The sequence below is a fragment of the Xenopus laevis genome, chromosome 5L, assembly GCF_017654675.1.
Source record: "Xenopus laevis strain J_2021 chromosome 5L, Xenopus_laevis_v10.1, whole genome shotgun sequence".
Lineage (NCBI taxonomy): Eukaryota > Metazoa > Chordata > Amphibia > Anura > Pipidae > Xenopus > Xenopus laevis.
In genome coordinates, this window is record NC_054379.1 from 31,974,430 (window position 1) to 31,993,836 (window position 19,407).

At 37.7% G+C, this 19,407-nt stretch overlaps 1 protein-coding gene across 8 annotated transcripts in view; it reads right to left on the bottom strand.

Moving 5' to 3' along the window:
* ehbp1.L (EH domain binding protein 1 L homeolog) overlaps positions 1 to 19,407 on the bottom strand; it is a 294,730-nt gene that overhangs the window by 273,859 nt on the left and 1,464 nt on the right. For all 8 annotated transcript variants that reach the window (XM_041562642.1, XM_041562641.1, XM_018262832.2 and 5 more), the window contains exon 2: positions 18,502 to 18,895. In XM_041562642.1, the coding sequence (XP_041418576.1) occupies positions 18,502 to 18,605 (104 nt within the window). In that variant the 5' untranslated portion in view covers positions 18,606 to 18,895. The remainder of the gene's footprint in view (positions 1 to 18,501; positions 18,896 to 19,407) is intronic.

Below are 19,407 nucleotides of genomic sequence, written 5' to 3' on the forward strand. Positions count from 1 at the left end.
TCACCACAAAAAAAAAGATGATGTCATACAGATTTTTCTTCAATGTCTGTTTAAATACAGATATTTGACTCACTTGCTAAAAACAGAAATGAAAGCTTAAGTGCCAACGGCTGATGAATATCACTCAGGTCTGCAAAAAATGCATCAACTTCTATATAAAGTCAAACTCCAATTTTACGTACCCTCCTCTTTTGCCACATTTTCTTTAAAACCCCCTGTTTATTCCATGTGCATTTTTATCATACCCTCATTTTAAGTCTTTCTTTGTAGTTATCGCCATTTTTTACTAAACAATAGCATTTTACATTTTCCTGAATTTTAAAGGTTTTTTTTTTTTTTTTTTTGAACTCCATTGGAAACTGTAAAATCAGGGTTTGACTGTACAGTTATGGGACATATAAGCCAGAATGTTTGGGATCTGCGGTTTTCCAGTTAAAGGGGACCTGCCACCCTAAGAAATAATTTCAAATTCTTTTCTATCATGTCAGTTGAGCAAAATAAACTTTACTTACACTGTATTTATTATTTCAATTTTGTTTCCTTCTGTCTTGGAATTATACAATCACAGCAAGCAGGTAGCTGCCATTTTGTGGACCTTATTAAGGGAAATTGTGTATCGCCCCAAAATCTTGTGTATGCACCAGAATGGGGGACATAATGTCCATGTGCAGTGTCCTACACAATAATAGAGCCTGAGGAGGGAAGGGGGAATGTGAGGAGAGCAGTGACATGTAGGAAGTGCTGAATGGAAAGTGAAAGTAATTGACTGCCCCTCCTCTATGCCAAGGGCATAGAGGCGGGACAGGTAATATTTGATTGACAGTTTAGATATTTAAATACCAGGTATGGATGTTTTAATGAAAATTTTTTTTTGGGTTCCATATTTAATTTGCAAAAGACTTTCATTATGCAGCTTTTTATGTGTAGGTAACAGGTCCACTTTAAGAGGTCTTTCTGTAATTTGGATCTCCCGAAGTCTACTAAAATCATTTAAGCATTAAATAAATAATGGGAGATGGCATCACATCCCATGTGTGTCCACCCATCAGGCATCTACATGGTGGTGCATGTGGGTAGCACTATGGGCTCAGAAGCACTCCAAATGACTAACAAATCTGCACCACACCACTAGTTTGGTTTGGCCTGAACAGGTGAAAACAACCACATTCCCATTCATCTTTGTAATTTTTCATGTGAAACATATATACATTTTTATTTTTTTAATCGCAAAACAGCATGAAAATTGTATCCTGCTCATATACAATCCCTTATGTATTTTAAACATATCCGTGTACATTTCAATAAAACAGCAAGAACAGTGGCTTGAGGTTATCACAGATTAAGAAGTCTCGTGGCAAGAAGCTTGTATTTGTTCTATAAGGACAGGGTCTGAGCATGAAGGAGCACATATTTGACTAACATGAAGTTTTTAAAACAAGGGGCATGGAGGTCGAAAATAAGACCAAGTGCTTTTACAGAGCTGTGCTGGCAAGTTACATGCCATTAGATCCTTTAAAGAGTTTTATGATGACATCTCTGTTCTACACTTGGTATTTATTCCAAAACGACTGCCACTCACCTTCTTTCAACCCTCATGCCCAACTCTGTCAGCAACTATCCAAAGCAACTACACCACGCATAACCCCTTCCTGAAGGAAAAGGAGATGGCAAATCATTTTGTCTGTGAGTTGAATCGAACGACCCAGTACAAATATTGGGATGTGATGGAGGAAGTTAATTTCAGGAGGCATCATATTTTTGTCAGTTTATATCATTGCCTCAACATGTCAATAAGCATAAAAATACAATCAGTATAAAGTGTTTAAGAAATAAGAAAGTCTGCTTTAAAGGAAAACTATACCCCCCAAACAATGTAGGTCTCTATTAAAAGATACTGAGTAAAACAGCTCATGTGTAAAAGCCTGCTTCATATAAATGAACCATTATCATAATAATATACTTTTCTAGTAGTATGTGCCATTGGGTAATCATAAATAGAAAATTGCCATTTTAAAAAATAAGGGCCGTCACCTATACAAAAGGTCACATGAGCCAATTAACAGACAGAGTTCTGCCTTTTGCTTCCTCACTTCTTCCTGTTACAGTTAGTGTTGTAGTATTTCTGGTCAGGTGATCTCTGAGGCAGCACAGATAGAGTCACGAAATGGTGGCTCAAGGCAAGAGATGTAAAAGGGCAATATTTGTGTAAATATATATTCCAGTTTGGTAAGATTCTTTAATATGTCATTCAATTTGATATAAACTATCTGTTGCTTAAGTATTCATTTTGGGGGTATAGTTTTCCTTTAATGCACTATTTTTGCACATGCTATTACCCTTTACTTCATTGATATTTAAAGATTCTCATTTAAAATATTATGACTATTGAGGACACATAGCTACAATATGTTCTTTCAGGCATATAAAGGTTTTCCTGCTGCAACAATCAGTTTTCCTGAGCAACTATTCTACTGTTAACTCCTCTAGGCCAGGAATAACACTGGTAAAAATAAGAGTTTAAAAATATCACTGAGCTCACTCTCAGTCTGCTTTGTCATGAGAGGCATGGTATAGTTAGGTTATTTCTGGTTCCTTAGATACAGGCTCCTGGTTTCCTTAATGATAAAGCAAAACAGCCATAAGTTGATTTACTTACATGCCAGTCCATACTACGTATGCTTATAAAGGTGTATGAGATGATCTACAATCAGAGGAGCAAACTGCCACATGATACCCATTAAAAATAAACAGGCTACAGTATTTCTAAAAGACTAACAATAACTAAACACCATGCTATTAATTTACACCAGGAAGAATTCAAGAACAAAATACAGATCTACTTGTACGTATATCAGGTGCCACTGCCCTAAACACTAATTTAAAAAAAAGTGTGTCGGAGCATGGCCTAGATTGTCCTGATTATATGGGGCAGAATTATTAAGGGTCGAATTAAAAATTCAAATTCGGAATTAAAATTTTCGAGGTTATTTATGGTCAAAACTGGCAAATTCAACTAGGGAGTAATTCAAATTTCGATTCGAGTTTTTAAAAAAAAATTCAAATTCGATTTTCGGGATTTATCATACTCTGGTCCTTCAAGAACTCGAATTTGACTATTCAACAGCTGACAAATTGCCGTTAAAGTCAATGGAAGAGGTCCAGGATCAGTTTGGAGTTGTTTGCAGCCTTACTGACATTTAAGGGGTTTTTTTTCGGAGAAAAAACTCAAATTGAGTTTTTAAAACGCAAATCGAATGAGATTCGAATTTTCAAGTTGATTTCATTCATCTGAGTTTATAAAATTAAATTTTTTTTTATAAATTTAGTTTTTAAAAACTCACACAAATTTGAAATTCTACCTTTAATAAATGGTCCTCTATAGCTTAAGACATTGGGATGTATGCTAAACACTGGGTTCTACGTCAGCGTTGTGCAATATGTTGGCGCTCTATAAATACATGTTAATAATAATAATAATAATAATAATAATAATAATAATAAGTACTGTCCTGGAGCATTAGGTGGACTTGCCAGTAAAATTGTGTTTAGAGTAATGGCACATGGTAAAGACTTGCCGCCCGTGATTAAATCTGATGTGTCTCCTGAAAATGACTTGCCGGATCACCGCAGGTATATTTTTTTTTTTGCTGAGAAGTAATGTTATTCAGTAACTGGCAGTTTTCTTTGTCCAATTTTTATGCCATTTACAATATCAGTCTTTACCAGTACAATGTTTTTTAAGAACTAATTATATAAGCATAAGCTTTCCTTTTTTGCTGCCATCTAGGGTTGCCACACAGCCGGTATTTTACCGGCCTAGCCAGGCAATGTAGCTGCCAGTAATTTGTGATACCATTTACAAAAGCCTGTGCCCCGCCGGGGAAAACGTAAATTTTCTTGGCTTCGGGCGATGCGGCCCCGCCCCTTTTTCCTGCACTACCCCGTGTCTCTGCACCTTTGGTGGCACGCTGCGCCGGCTCCGCCCATTTTTGCGCCACGGTCCGCCCCATAACTTCCGCCCCCACCACTGCCCGGTAATTTTTTTTTTTTTAAAGGTGGCAACCCTACTGCCATCAGAGCAGCATGTAAAAATGAATAGAGAACAAATTGTAGAACTCTACTGCGAAAAACATTCAAAGCCCTTGGAAATCTTTCTCTGCTAACAATAACAAACACCATGTGGCTCCTATCCTCTAGTTCAGTGATCTCCAACCAGTGGCTCGCGAGCAACATGTTACTCACCAACCCATTGAATGTTCCTCCCAGTGACCCTTAAAGTAGATGCTTATTGTTGAATTTCTGGCTTAAAGGTAAGTTTTAATAGCGTAAAAACCACGTGCACTGCCAAACAAAGACTCCTGTTGGTGGACAGTCCACATAGGGGCTACCAATAGCCAATCACAGCTCAGGAACTTTTAGCATTCTTGTGTTACCTCGGGGGTAAAATGTTCGGAAACCCTTGCCCATAGTTGCTGCAGACTGCACTGAAAGAAGAGGCACACAAAAACAGAAAGGTTTTCATAGACACACACACACACACACTTCTAGAAAGTAGTTTAAATATAGTCTGTATTTTCAGCAAGAGCCTTTACATTAATATTGATGCACCGGAAAGAAACCCAAGTCTGGAATATTTATATAGCCAACTGGGAGGCTGGTGTTCCTGTTAGCAGCAGAACCATTATACAAGCTCAGATTTCATGTCTGGAGCAAGACTGACACTTGCGAGAACATCCGAAAAGAGATTGTCAGAGAGAAGGGCTCCTACTGTGGGGAATCTACTCAGTATATAATGGAGAACAATATAAGGCTGAAAAAATGGATTAAAGGCATTTCGGGGAAATTAGTCGCCCAAAGAAGAGAAGATTTGTCACTGGGCGACTAATTCTCCAGGAATCTTCAGGGGTGCCACCGCCTTCAGAGTACTAGGACTCACTTATCAGCCCAAAGTTAAATAGAACATTTGGCAATGTGGCTCCAGCTCAATCTTCTAAGGGAGCTAGCACACGGGTAGATTCGGGGAGATTTAGTCGCCTGGCTCCCCTCACATATGGCCAAATCAAGCTGCTCTGATCATTGGCCTTGGGGAGAGAGGGACCAAGTCAGTAGCTTTCATTCACACTTGTATGGCCACCTTTATGCACTAAAGGTGGCCATAGATGAAAAGATCCGCTCGTTTTCCCCGATATGCCATTAACAGGCATGGCTATATCGGGGGTAATCTGATTGTTCGGCCGTATGGGCTCTGGCAGGATCAGTCGGGTCAAAATCAAACCTGACCGATCGACCAAATGACCGATCTCCGCCGGACGAAAGATGTCGGCACACGCCACACACGATCCGAAAATCGTACGAATCCTCATTTCGTGCGATCGGATCTGTGTGTCTATGGCCACCATAAGTTTTAGAAGTGTAGAAATAGGCTGACCTGTCTTTCTGAACTACCATTAAGATTTTTTACTTACAAGACAGCATTTCTAAGTGTCAACCCAAATGTCCTAGAGAGATCACTTTGATATTGCTGTGTTTTCAGAACTAAAGCAACCCAAAAAAACACAGACTTTTCGGCTCATATAGCACAGAGGTTGGGCTACTGCTTGATATTCCGTATTCAAGTATGCAGCAACCCGTCTACTTCAGATCCACATATTTAGGCTGCTCTACTTCTGACAATACAGTGATTTTGACAATATTAAGTGCCGTCCCCGGGACTTTGGATCATGAGCATGCTATTTCTGCATTAGTTACAAATGTGATATTGACCGTATCAATTTACAAAATGATAAACAGAACAATTAACAATTATTAAAAATAATAGAAAAGAACTAACAAAAAAAAAAACCAAAACAATTTCAGCTACACTACTTTAAAACGGAAATGGACACTTTAACACTGTAAACGTCTGAATCATGTTATTTTGTATTTGTTTGCATCCCAAGCATATCATACAAAGACACCAATTTAAAAAGCTTTCACTGTGCAAGGCTGTTCCTATCTTGTACTGAATGTAAATCAGCCAAAAGCTTTGTGAGTCAGTAATTCTGAACATGGAAACAGTACAGAGGGCCGTGTCTGATCATCAAGTCATTCCGTTTTGTCATACTGCAGTGTTGATAGATTTATCTCATCCCCTTAGCCTATGACAGGAAAAATTTATATGGTCACATTTGCTGCACAGTCACATTTCTCAGTCGTCTATTAAAGAGACACAAAGCATATTGTTTTTTGTTTTTATAAAAATGGTACTACACAGATTTGCACATATAGGTGCTTGGGCATTGATACTTGATTAATCGTGCCTTTCCCATGAAATGTAGCAGTGTTAAAACACTGCGACAGCCCATTTGTAACAGAAGCCACTACAAATCACAATTTTTGGCAAAAAATAAAATGTTTTCATGAGAAGGTTCTGCACACCATCAGCCTAATGTGTGTTTTTATTGAAAGGCCAGGAGTATCACATTAGTGATTAGAATCACGAGGGCGGCCTTTGGCTTTTAATATTTCCTAATATATCCTAATTAAATATTTCCTATTTAATATTTCTTTTAAGATTTCCTCAACCTGCAAACCCACTCATTTCTCTGGTCTAGAAATCTAAATCCAGGTCGACTCTGTGATGCGAAATGTTAAACTGCTAAACATGACAGAGATGTCTGTAGCAGTAAAAGCTAAAAAAAAATGACAAATACACATATCAAATGAGAAACAATTTAATGTAACCTGGGCCAGTGCTTCTCCGAGTACTTTTCTAGTGTGCACAACAATGTCACATTCTTTCCTTACATAGGGATCCTGAGACAGCACCGATGATAACGACACAGTACTCACTAAAATTCTACCCTGTGCCAAAGATTTTGCCACATAAACAACTATAATCACTGGGGGCCTAACAATTTGGTATCCCTCTGTTAGCAAACTTTTCCTTGTCCTTTAAACATCTGCGGACTTTTGGATGCATACAACTATACAAGTTCCATATTTTTAGAGGAACATGTCACTATGGGCTTAAAAATGTTACCACAATTTAATATGTTTGAAACAGGCTTTGACCTTAGCTTATTATCAAACTTAGGTTCTGAATCAATAATGGGGTCTAAGCCTGATGTAACCCTACTGACACATCCAAAGGAAGCCTAAAATAATAGAAAAGGAAAACAGCTTATAGCAAATTAGATGCCGTGGTTACCGGCTGTGCTAAATAAGCAGATTTTAGAAGATTTGTGAAGGTTACAAGGAACTTTTTACTATCCAATCATGTATTTATTCATATTACATATTTTAGGTTATGGGGAACCTACAACAAACCATTGGCCAAGACTTGGAGTAATGAATTGATACTTAAATAACAAAATGGACTGACAATATTGGACCAACAGCATGAGAGAAATGTACTAAGATACTTCAAACTCCTTCCCTTATTTGCCCAACAAAGACCTGTAACATTTTGTGGGAAAATTAATCCAAATTCTGGATAGAAGTTCTGAAAGAGAGTGGCGCCTTTTTGTTTCTTGTTAGGGAAATCACTCTGAAAGGGGTGTGGTTTGTGCTAGTGGGTAATAGTTTGCCCTCAAGTTTGTAGGCACAGCACACTGTACCTCAAAACAACATGGATATTGGACACGTTACATTTTGACCACCACTGTGCTCTCAGGGAGAACATCGGCCACCACAATGGCAACCACAACAAACAATCTCCTGTTCTCCTGGTGCTCTCGGTGTAAAGGTGGCCACAGATGTTACAATTACGATCTTTCCTGGAAAAGATCTTTGCAGGAAATATCGTTTGTTTCAATACTCACGTGTAGAGCTGAATCGTCAAGATATACAGCTAGAAACAATAGAATTCTACCAGTATCTGATGATTCATCCCCAACAATACCTTCAAAGGTGCCCAATCAAAATTTTCCGGCATACCTGATCGAAAATTCGACCGATATCCAAGTCTTCTGCTATCGGTCAGCTCATCTCCCACCATACACATACCGAATATTGTAGAAATTTTGTTTTGTGCAATACTATCAGAGCGCTTATGGCCACCTTAACAGGCAGGAACCACTCTGGAACCATTCAGTGTTTCTGTGAAGTACCCATTCAATGATTATAAAATGTTATTCAAAATGGTTAAATACAATTGCCTAAATTATTTTATTCAGATGCCATACTGCTTTCTTCACTATGATAAAAATTCAACTGGGATGTAAAAAAATGGGCAAATCTACAATGGAAAAATTACTATGGGTACTGAATAATAAACTTGGTTGTAGCTGGCAATGCCAGTCAGCAGATGCAAATGCCAGCAAGGTTTAGGGCTATTTTAAAAGCAGTATAGGTTTTTGAGATGGGAGAGGAATTTTTCCCCTTAACAAAGCTCTGGTAAGCCCAACACTTAGCATGCTGTGCAGAAGTAATTTGATCCGATTATCCAGAATACTCAGGACCGGGGGTTTTACAGGAAAAGGGGTCTTTGCATAATTTGGAACTAATAATAAAATCATGAAAGAGAAAAAAAATCATTGAAACATGAATTAAACCTAACAGGATTGGTTTGCCTCCAACAGGTGTTAATTCTTTTTTCGACAAGGTACTGTTTTATTACTACAGAGAAAAAGGTAATCATTTTTAAAAATTTAAATTATTTGATCAAAATGTAGTCTATTGGTAATGGCCTTTCCATAATTCAGAGCTTTCTGGATAATGGATCCTAAGTCTGTACCATTTACTGATAACCTCACTACACACTGCTCAGTTTTTATTCATTGCTGAGGTGACATTCAAGCAACAACAAATTCCACCAAAATCCTATTACTAATCCTTAAAGCCCAATATTCCCAAATTTCAGTTTAGAAAAACAAGCAGCATGCCTGGCAATGCAAATTATAGCACTCACTATGTATTTTGCTATGCATGATTTAATTTAAGAAGATCTGTCATAGACCACAATCCTCCCCCCTTAACAATATTTGCACCCACCAACCAGAAAACCAAATACACTGACCATAAATGATAATGTTCTGTCAGCTCCAGCAAGTCTCCCATATAATCTACTTATTGTACCAGACCCTGCATTATAATTATATGCCATCCATTTAAGCACTATTGAGCTGATTCCCAGTCCCTCCATAAAGCCACAATGTCAAGCATTTACAATGTTTGACACTGAGTGGGCTAAATGCGGCAGTCAAATGAACACAGCAGTGGCTATGGTTAATATATTTGAAAATGCAAACACTGCTAGAATCTGTAGTACAGGTACGTTATCTGGAAAGCTCAGATAGACTCCATTTTATCCAAATAATCCAAATTTTTAAAAATGATTTCCTTTTTCTCTGTAATAATAAAACAGTTTCTTGTACAGGTATGAGAATGGTTATCTGGAAACCCGTTATCCAGAAAGATCTGAATTATGGACAGGTTGTCTCCCATAGACTCCATTTTATCCAAATGATCCAAATTTTTAAAACTGTTTTCCTTTTTCTCTGTAATAATAAAACCATACTTTGTACTTGATCCCAATTAAGATATAATTAATCCTTATTGGAGGCAAAACCAGCCTATTGTTTTATTTAATGTTTAAATTATTTTCTCGTAGACTTAAGGTATGAAGATCTAAATTACAGAAAGATGTGTTATCTGGAAAAACCCAGGTCCCAAGTATTCTGGATAACAGGTCCCATACCTGTACTGACACAAACACTACATTCCAGACTTATAACTTGACACAAGTCACTGGCAAAAAGAACAGCCGATCAAGCTACGCTGTAGTCAGACCCCCTCCCTGATCTCCCCAAAATTCCTCAATACTCAGACATAGTCCTCCTCAGAAACCATAACATGACATTCTTTATGTACCAGCAGCTTATGTGGACATGGGTCCTTTCATTATACCCCTAAAAAAAAAAAATGTATGGGATGCTCAGAACACAAAAAAAAAAAAAAAAAAAAAAAAGAATTATAATTACAATTGTATTATTATGCATTCATTCATATATATATATATATATATATATATATATATATATATATATATATATATATATATATAGATTTTTTAATTATTTGCCTTCTTATCCTGACTTTTTCATGCTTTCAAATGGGGGTCACTGAACCCCACCTAAAAACGAATGTTTTGTAAGTCTATAAAATTATTTTTTTATAGGGTAATTTGAACTCTAGCAACCAAATTGCTGAAATTGCGGATGAATAAAAAGCTAAATAACTCAAAAACCACAAATAACAAAAAATGAAAACCATTTGCAAACTTTTTCAGAATATTACTCTCTACATCTAATTTCAAGATGAATACCCACTTTAAGTACATTACAGGTAATGCTGTATAAAAACTTAGTTTTCCAGGTTTAGGCAAAGCAGCCAAAAGATGCTTTTTAATTCAAGGATACAATGATCTTCCCTGAAACCCCATGTAAATAAAACAGAGGAGATATCTGGCATTACACAGAAATCAATGCAGAGCTAAATGCTAATGGAGTCATGCAAATAACAGAAATGCCTTAAGTGCAGTTAAGGAGAGAGCATTTAGAGAGTGCATTAGAATTAATGGAGCTCTGTGTATCAGTGGTCAGCATCTTCCTACTGTGAAACCAGCTTCCTGACAACTGGCATTTTCAAATCAATGTTGTGCAGGTAAAGTCACATTCTGCAAGAAATGCATTTTGCGGCTTCACCCTATAGGTTCCAGAATAGAGCATGCTGCACAGTTTTTGCAAAATGCACGCTGTTTATATTGTATTCAAGGGATACGGTCATCACATAACCACCCCCTTTATTTTAATACTATTTAATTTGAATACACACGTTTTAAAAGAGAACGTTAAATCACTGGAGGGAGCCTAACATTTTGGTACAAAATTACTTACTTGATACCCTGGGCCAGAGCTCCTGCTAAAAACTGCACCAGCCCATGGTATTTTTGCAGAAGATCTTTATCGCCATCTTCTTCAGACTCTTCAGTCTTCTTTTCGGTCCAATTTGGGCAGGTGCATGAGCAGCAAAATGAAAGCCAAACTAAAGGAAAAGCCATCTTTTTCACTCTGGTGCACATGGCCGTGCCGAGAGAGAAGAGGAAGACAGAAATAACCCGACCATGTGCAGTTTTCCGCTAGTAGGAGTTGTAGGTTATTTAAGTCAGAAACTGATTTTTGGGGTTAAAAACAAAAACTATTATTTTTTAAGAAACTCAAATTTTTAGAGATTTATTATAGCCGGACCCTGGAAACAGCTTAAATCTGAAAAATTCACCATCTAAAACCTGTCGAAGTTAATGGCAGAGGTTCCTGTGAAGCATTTGAAGATTCAAGGTTTTTTTCACCGAAAACTCAATCAGTTTCGAGTTTTCTGGTTGTTAACTCTGAACTCCCCAAATTGTGTTTTTTCCATTAAAGTTTGATTGTGAGGTATAGAAAAAAAACTCTAAAATTCGACCATTGATAAATAACCCCCGAAATTCCGCCATGCCAGGATAAAATGTTGGCCATAAAATGTGGGCATCCACAAGTAAAATGAGCTTTACATGTCTATGATGAGACTATAATACATCTAAAGCCAAATGCTAAATGGCAGGGAAAGACACATATAAATTGCTCATATAGTTCCCTCTGCATATTATAACCACTTATTTCTGATTAAATGGTTTAACATTTAGTATGTTAAAGAATGTCCTATTCTTATCCACTTTTTTAATTAGCCTTCTTTTTTTTGTTAATCGATTTTAAATTATTTGTCTTCATCTTCTGCCTCTTGCCAGTTTTTAAATGGGGGTCACCGACCCTGGCAGGCAAATACAAATTGGATGGCGAGGCTACAATTTTATTGTTTATCGCTGCTTTTTACTGCTTATTTTTCCATCTAGGCCTACACTTATTCATCTCCCTGTCTCTCATTCAAACCAGTGTCTAATGCGAAATATTTAAAAAAAAACACCAAAAAGAATGAAGACTAATTGCAGATTGTCTCTGAATATTATAGTCTTCTACATCATACTAAAAGTTGATTATTAAAGGTGAATTACCCCTTTAAACAATTTCTAAATGCCATTTGTGAGAGGATATTTGCATATATATATTCTTTCTAACTTCTGAAACTGTGGTCTCTTAGTCCAAGTACTACAATTGTTTAGTGTACTGTAATTCTATAGTGCATTCTCTGCCTATGAGCTCCAAAAGCTGCATTTGCTTGATATCATGATTTCAATATAATCTGACCCACAAACATGTAATATGTCTAACGGACCCCCTAAATGTAAAGAGTTGGATAGCAACACTGTGTAACAATACATATACTAGAGACTGTGGCAAACAAAACCAAAATACTGTATAATAAATATAATTTTTTGCTTTGAAATGTCTGTAGAGAGAACATAGAAGGATAGCCATGACTTGCTTGCATAAAGGGGACCCATCACCCAAATAAATTATTCATAATCCTATTTTATCATATCAGTCAAGCAAAATGAACTTTAATTACACTATATAAATTATTTGAATCTTGTTTCCTCCAGTCTAGGAGTTCATAATTATAGCAAGCAGACAGGCACCATTTTGTGGACACTGTTATTAAGGCAAGCCTTGTATCATCTCAGAATCTTGTTTGTGCACCAGAATGAGGGACCTGATGTCCATCCCCGTGCCCTGGCTACACAATTAAACTGTGAAGAGAACAGGGGAATTAGGGGAGAGAAGCGATTTCTAGGAAGTACTGAACAGAAAGTGAAAGTAATTGTCTGCCCCACCTCTATTCCCAGGGCATAGAGGGAGGGCAGACAATATTTGATTGACAGCTGAGATGTTTAAATGAGTTTACAACAGCTATGAATGCTTTAATAAAAAATAGAAATTGGATTTCATTGTTTAATTTGAAAAGGACTTTTATTATACAGCTTTTTGTGGCTGGGTGACAGGTCCACTTTAATTGAGAAGATATATTATATGAAGATTCTGAGTAAATGGTAAAAACATAGATTCAGGAAATTGTCTTATCTTCTAAATGGAACAACCTTGAATTTTATTTCGAAATATAACAATCCTTAAAAGGAGTTAAATTCCGTATAGGTAGCATCCACGTTAAGTGTAAACATTCAGTTATCCTGTGCAATGCCAAAGAATGGAAACTGCCATTGTGTGTAATCTATAGCAGATTGCTTTACAGAAGAAAATACATATTCAACCATACCCACAGCAATGTATACACATGATATGCATCACAAACAAGCTGAAACAGGACAAAATGTGCCCTAGTGCTTAAAGCTACAAGAACAACAACAACAGATTTTAGCTTTCCCTCCACTGCTACTAACAGGGGCAAGAACCCTACATTCATAATAAGAGCTGCACCCGCTGTCTTGTTTAAATAAACACTCGGCTTAACTAGAGGAGCAATCCATGTGCCTCCTTCTCCAAACACTGGGGCTCATTTATAAACCTATTAACCCTGTGCATAGTTATATTTATAAAGCATATTAAAGGAGACATTTTATTTAAAAAATAAAAATGTACCAGTGCATTATACTCATTTAGATATAGAAGAATTGTGCTTAAAAAAGTAGTGTTTCAGGTTGATTTATTGAATATTTCTGCAAAAACCCTAATGATCCCTCCCTTCCACTTCATGCTCATTGAATTCCCAGGCTGTACAGGGGAGTCCACGGCTCTCAGTTCACTGCACTGTAGGAGAGGAACCAATCAGCATCTAGCAGAACCTGATAGGGAACTGAAGCCTGTCTGTGCTTGTGTGACTGCAGGGCTGTGATTGGCTGTTCCCCTCCTACTGTGCTTCTGACACATTTGAAACAGGGGCAGGGACCAGAGAATATCTATAGGGAGCTCTAATAAAGGGGCTATTTTTAAAGATAATATTAATTTTTAGCACCATGTAAAAGCAACACCATCTATAACTTATAACTGCCTACAAAATTAGGGATTATTTATGATATATGCTCCTTTAAGTGTATTTAAAGGGGTTGTTCCATTTTAAATACATTTTAGTATGATACAGTGATTGATATTTGAGTTATTTAGCTTTTTGTTCAGCAGCTCTGAAGTTTGCAATTTTAGCAGTCTGGTTGCTAGGGTTTACCCTAGCAACCATGCATTGAATAAGAGACTGGAATAAGAGACTGGAATATGAATAGGAGAGGGCCTGAATAGAAAGATGAGTAATAAAAAGTAGCAATAACAATAGGAATAGGAAAGTGGAGTAATTAAAATAATTTTGGCAAAGAACTAGAAAACTATATATATATATTTTTTTTAAGTTGCTTAAAATTATTCATTATACAGCATACTTTCCTTAAAGGTGAACCATCTCTTTAAGTGTGCAAACAGTATTGCAACGTTTTATTCGCACTGCGAATGTCCATAAGAGCTTTTTGAATATGGCATGATTGCAAACTGCAAATACTTATGGGTGTTCAAATAATGCCGTGAAAATATTCTCAAAACCGTTTCACAATTGTGAATTTAAATTACGGTCAACTCTATTGTCACACACAACAACCTAAAAAGTGTCTGTACTGTGCTAACAGCCATCTCATTTGTGAGCCATTTGCGAATATTTGCACACAATGCGAATTCACAAAAACAGAAAGTTGGGCACAGCCATGCAATATTTCTGCATTCACAAAAAAACATTTGCTAATAAATATGTGCTGCGCAAACTTCATAAATGACCCTCATTAACGCCTCAGCATGTCTGAAGCCCTGTGGCTCAGCGGCCCACAGTACAAAGAGTCTAACAGTCCACAAATGCAAAGCATAAGGATGCAAAGTTTTCTAGTCGTCAGCAACTTAAAGTCTAAACTAGGTTTAGGGTAACAACACAAAAGGCGATTCAGAGAGAAAAGATGATTAAAAATGGCCACTATTCATTCCTATGGGAATCACCCACACTCAGGCGATTATTGCTCGAAAACACAAATGCATTTTCAAGCGATATTCTTCTAACTCTTCAGTAGGGCTCTCATAGGGATGAATGAGGGGGCTTTCTAACCCACCTGACGAGCAGGAAAACGCATGGGCAAAAAACTGCTCAGAAACACCCCATGTGACATTAACGTTCCAAAAACTCATAATTCAGAAAATGACTGCAAAGCAGAAAATCCTACCTCTATCTGAAAAAGTGCAGGCAAATCTGTTACTGTGACAAGGGCCACCACAACATTATATATTACACATCACATTATATATTAGCATACTCCATATTCAGAGAGCAACACCAAACCCCCATAAAGAAAAGGTGGCCATACACTGGCCAATAAAAGCAACTGACTCATAGGGTATATTTATCAAAGAGAGAAGTTAGAGATCACCACAGTCCGCTAGAGTGATATACCACCTCTCTCCATTCATTTCTATGGGATTTTTAAAAGATTATTTATCAATGGATAAAAGTCAACGTCCATCCTTTGATAAAAACCTCTTTCAAAATCCAATAGAAATTAATGGAGAGTGGCGGAATTTCACTCTAGTGGTCTGTGGCGTTCTGTAACTTCATTCTTTCATAAATATACCCCATAATCTCTCTAGACCAGAGGTCCCCAACCTTTTTTACCCGTGAGCCACATTCAAATGTAAAAAGAGTTGGGGAGCAACACAAACATGAAAAAGTCCCTTGCGGTGCCAAATAAGGGCAGTGATTGGCCATTTGGTAGCCCCTGTGTGGACTGGCAGCCTACAGGAGACTCTACTTGACAGTATACTTAGTTTTTATGCAATTAAAACTTGCTTTCAAGACCGGAAATTCCAAAACAAGCACCTGCTTTGAGGACACTGAGAGCAACATCCAAGGGGTGGGAGAGAAACATGTTGCTCACGAGGTACTGATTGGGGATCACTGCTCTACACCAAGTAAGCAGCTAATCAGCTGTATCGTGGGCCCCCAGCCTGTTGAACCGATATGTGACCAAAAATTTGCCAGATATCTATTGGGAGAGGACTACATAGTTGCATTGATGATGGCACAGATGCACCGCACTGCTATCAATGTCACTACTTTGGCTGATGACAGATGGGGTACTTGAGGATACAGTTGGGGTCATTGTGCAAAGTGCAATTTTGGGCACAAGCACCAAATTTACCCACAGTGCAATGTTTTTCCCATAATTCCAGTATCACTGCTTGCTAGGAGCACATGCTGACACAAGTACCTTTAACGAGCAGGGGGTTTTCGTGCGACTGATTGCGGCAAAGCACAACTGCAGTGCAGTAAGTAAGTTACTTTTTTTTGTCTTGGAGAAAGACCGCTATAATCCCTCCAGGTATGGCATATACTAAAAATTACCTCCCTAAAATGCAGCTGTCCATGTTCTCAGACGTTATCAACATGTGTGCTGACCAAATAGGATGCTGTTGGCATTTCTAAGAGAAAAGTTGCCAAAAAACACCACTAAGCACCGTGTGCCCTTTTCCTTTCCAAAGAATGGCTGTGAAGTAACACCCCCTTTTTAATTTACAAAACGACTTAAAGATAGATTTATCAAATCTGAGTATTTGATATATTCTCCAAATTTTGATTGCTAGCTTGTGAAAAACTAGATCACTTAAAAACATGTAAAAATAACTTGATCATCCTATAAACACATCGTACTCTACGTTTTCAAATTCAAACTGCACTTTTAAAATAGCTTAATCTTTGAAAATACGCCTCCCACTGTACTTGTGCAGTTCAATAGCAAGCACTAGTTTTGAGCAGGCTACTGCAAGCTGGAAAATGAAATCGACAATCTGATAGGAGCCTACTTGTAATTGCACTAGTACAGGTTTTTATTTACATAAAACACAAATTAGCCCAATTGACATTTCCTATGTCAGTATTTAAAGGACCAGTAACATCAATTAAAAAAAAAAAATGTTAGTATAGAACGAAAAAAAAAAAACACAAGGACAAATTTTTTAAAATGTTTTAACTTTTAAATCGCTAAGTCTTCATTAAGAAATAACTTAAGTAACTTCAGAAAAGGTGATCCGGCGTGTGGTGCTCGATTTCTTCTCCCTGCATTCATTATAGAAGATAGCCAGGGAGGAGAAATCGAGCGCCACATGGTGGATCACCGCCATGTTGCCTTTTCTGAGCGCAAGCGGAGTTTCGGTAAGTTATTTCTAATTAAAGACATAGCGATAAGTTTAATATGTCTGTGTGTGGGTTTTTTTCGTTCTATACCAACGATTTTTTTTTTTAATTGATGTTACTGATCCTTTAAAGGAGTGGTTCATCTTTAGTTTAACTTTTAACATATTATAGAATGGCTTCTTATAAGCAACTGTTCAATTGGCCTTCATTTTTTTCATTTTTATAGTTTTTGCATTATTTGCTTTTTTCTTTTGACTCTTTCCAACTTTCAAAAGGGGTTCATTTACCTCAAATGCTCTGTAAGACTACACGTGTATTGTTACTGCTACTTTCTATTACGCATCTTTCTTTTAAGGCCTCTACTATTCATATTGCAGTCTCTTATTCAAATCAATACATGATTGCTAGGGTAATTAAGACCCTAGCAACTCGACTGCTCACATTACAAACTGGAGAGATGCTGAATAAAAAGCTAAATAACTCAAAAACCACAAATAATAATAAATGCAAACCTACTGCAAATAGTCTCAGGATATCACTCTACATCAGGCATGTCCAAAGTGCGGCCCCTTTTCAAATTTTACACCGGTCCTCAGTATCCATCATGAAATTAATAATAATGAGGCCCCCAGCACAGTGCGATCAGGAATTCCATAGCAGTAATATTTGGGCACATTAGTGAAATGATCTGCCACTTGGTCTATACTGCTGCCTGTGTGCTGAAGGTGTTAGTAATAGACACGTACTGGAACGAAGAGACGCACAGTTTTCGCATACTTTTTTAGGGCTGAAGGTGTCAATAGACGTACTGACTTACTAGTACAGTAAACTAAAGAAGTATGGAGTCACTACGTTCCAGTACGTGTCTATTGCTGACACCTTCAGCACACAGACAGCAGTATAGACCAAGTGGCAGATCATTTCACTAATGTGCCCAAATATTACTGCTACGATTACTCGATTCCTGTAATTTAATGCTAATGGTTCAAAGAATGTGGGGCTGAATGGTCGGCCCCCACACATTTTCACCTCACCAAATCCAGCCCTCGTTGCAAAAAGTTTGGGCACCCCCGCTCTACATCATACTAAAAGTTAATGCAATAGTAAACAACCCCTTTAATACATTAAGCTCAAAGTTGCTCAGAACAATCAAACAACAGTTAATCACATGAAGATATGAAGCATTAGGTCCAACACACATTCTTATGCCGTGTAGTGCACGGAAACAATTTATTGCATGTCCCAATGCAGGCATGCATTAATATAAAACCATTTACAATGTTACAGACAACGGTATGAGTCTCTTTAGAGCCCAGATCAATCTTAGACAACAGCTCAAGCACTGCAACTTGGACAATTACACACCCTTGTCTTGCACTGCTTTATATGTGTTTCATGACATCAGCAAAAGCTACTCACCATTTCTTGGTGCACTCCACCATCAGCTCCTGATAGGAAGCCACAAACTGAAACTTGGAGGCATGCTTGCCCACACGCTGCAGTCTCTTCCACACTGAAGCCATGATTCAAGAAATAAATCCAAGCAGCTCTCTTGTCTATATAATCCAGGGTGCAACAGATTACAAGGTGCAGGGCATGGAAAGGAAGCGGGTGCCAAGTGGAGGTTGTTGTTGTTCAGCAGCAGAAACAGCTCTCAGTAGGGACAAGGGCAAATCCCACTTCAGAAGGTAGTAGCAGTAGTATGCAGCCACTTCAGGAGTCTCCTGCATGGCTGTGGGAGACAAAGTCCCCGATGCATGGAAGTCCGTCCTACTCCACCCAGGCAAAATTATATGGAATATGTATAGCTCAACTGGTACAGACAAAGGAAAGAACCAGAAAAGAGGAAGAAAATGGTTAATATTTAACGTAATGTCGCAATTTAACTCCTAGGCTGCATGTAAACCCAATTAATTTGGGCAGGTTGCTGGGGAGACAGGCTGCTCATATAGGTCTGAAGTTTCTAACACATAATGGGAGAAGTCACTTACTTCAAAGATCTGGGATTCTGCACACCTTTCTACTACAAGCCCTTATAACTTGATATGTGCTTTTACATGAGGAAAATTCCCAGCATCCTCAAGCAACCCGTAAGGTTGCAGGATAAAGATCATTTTGTTTTTTTCTTTAGTCCTAACAAACAGATCTTCCTATTGTACACTGGTGTGTACTTGAATGTATTGTTCATGCCCTGCCGTCAAAGCACAGTGCTAAGCAATATGTTGCCACTATATAGTTTACTTGGCAATAACCACAATACAAGATGTGTTGGTCACAATAGCAATGTAATTGTGCTTCCTGTCCCACCACCTGCTCTCACTGACA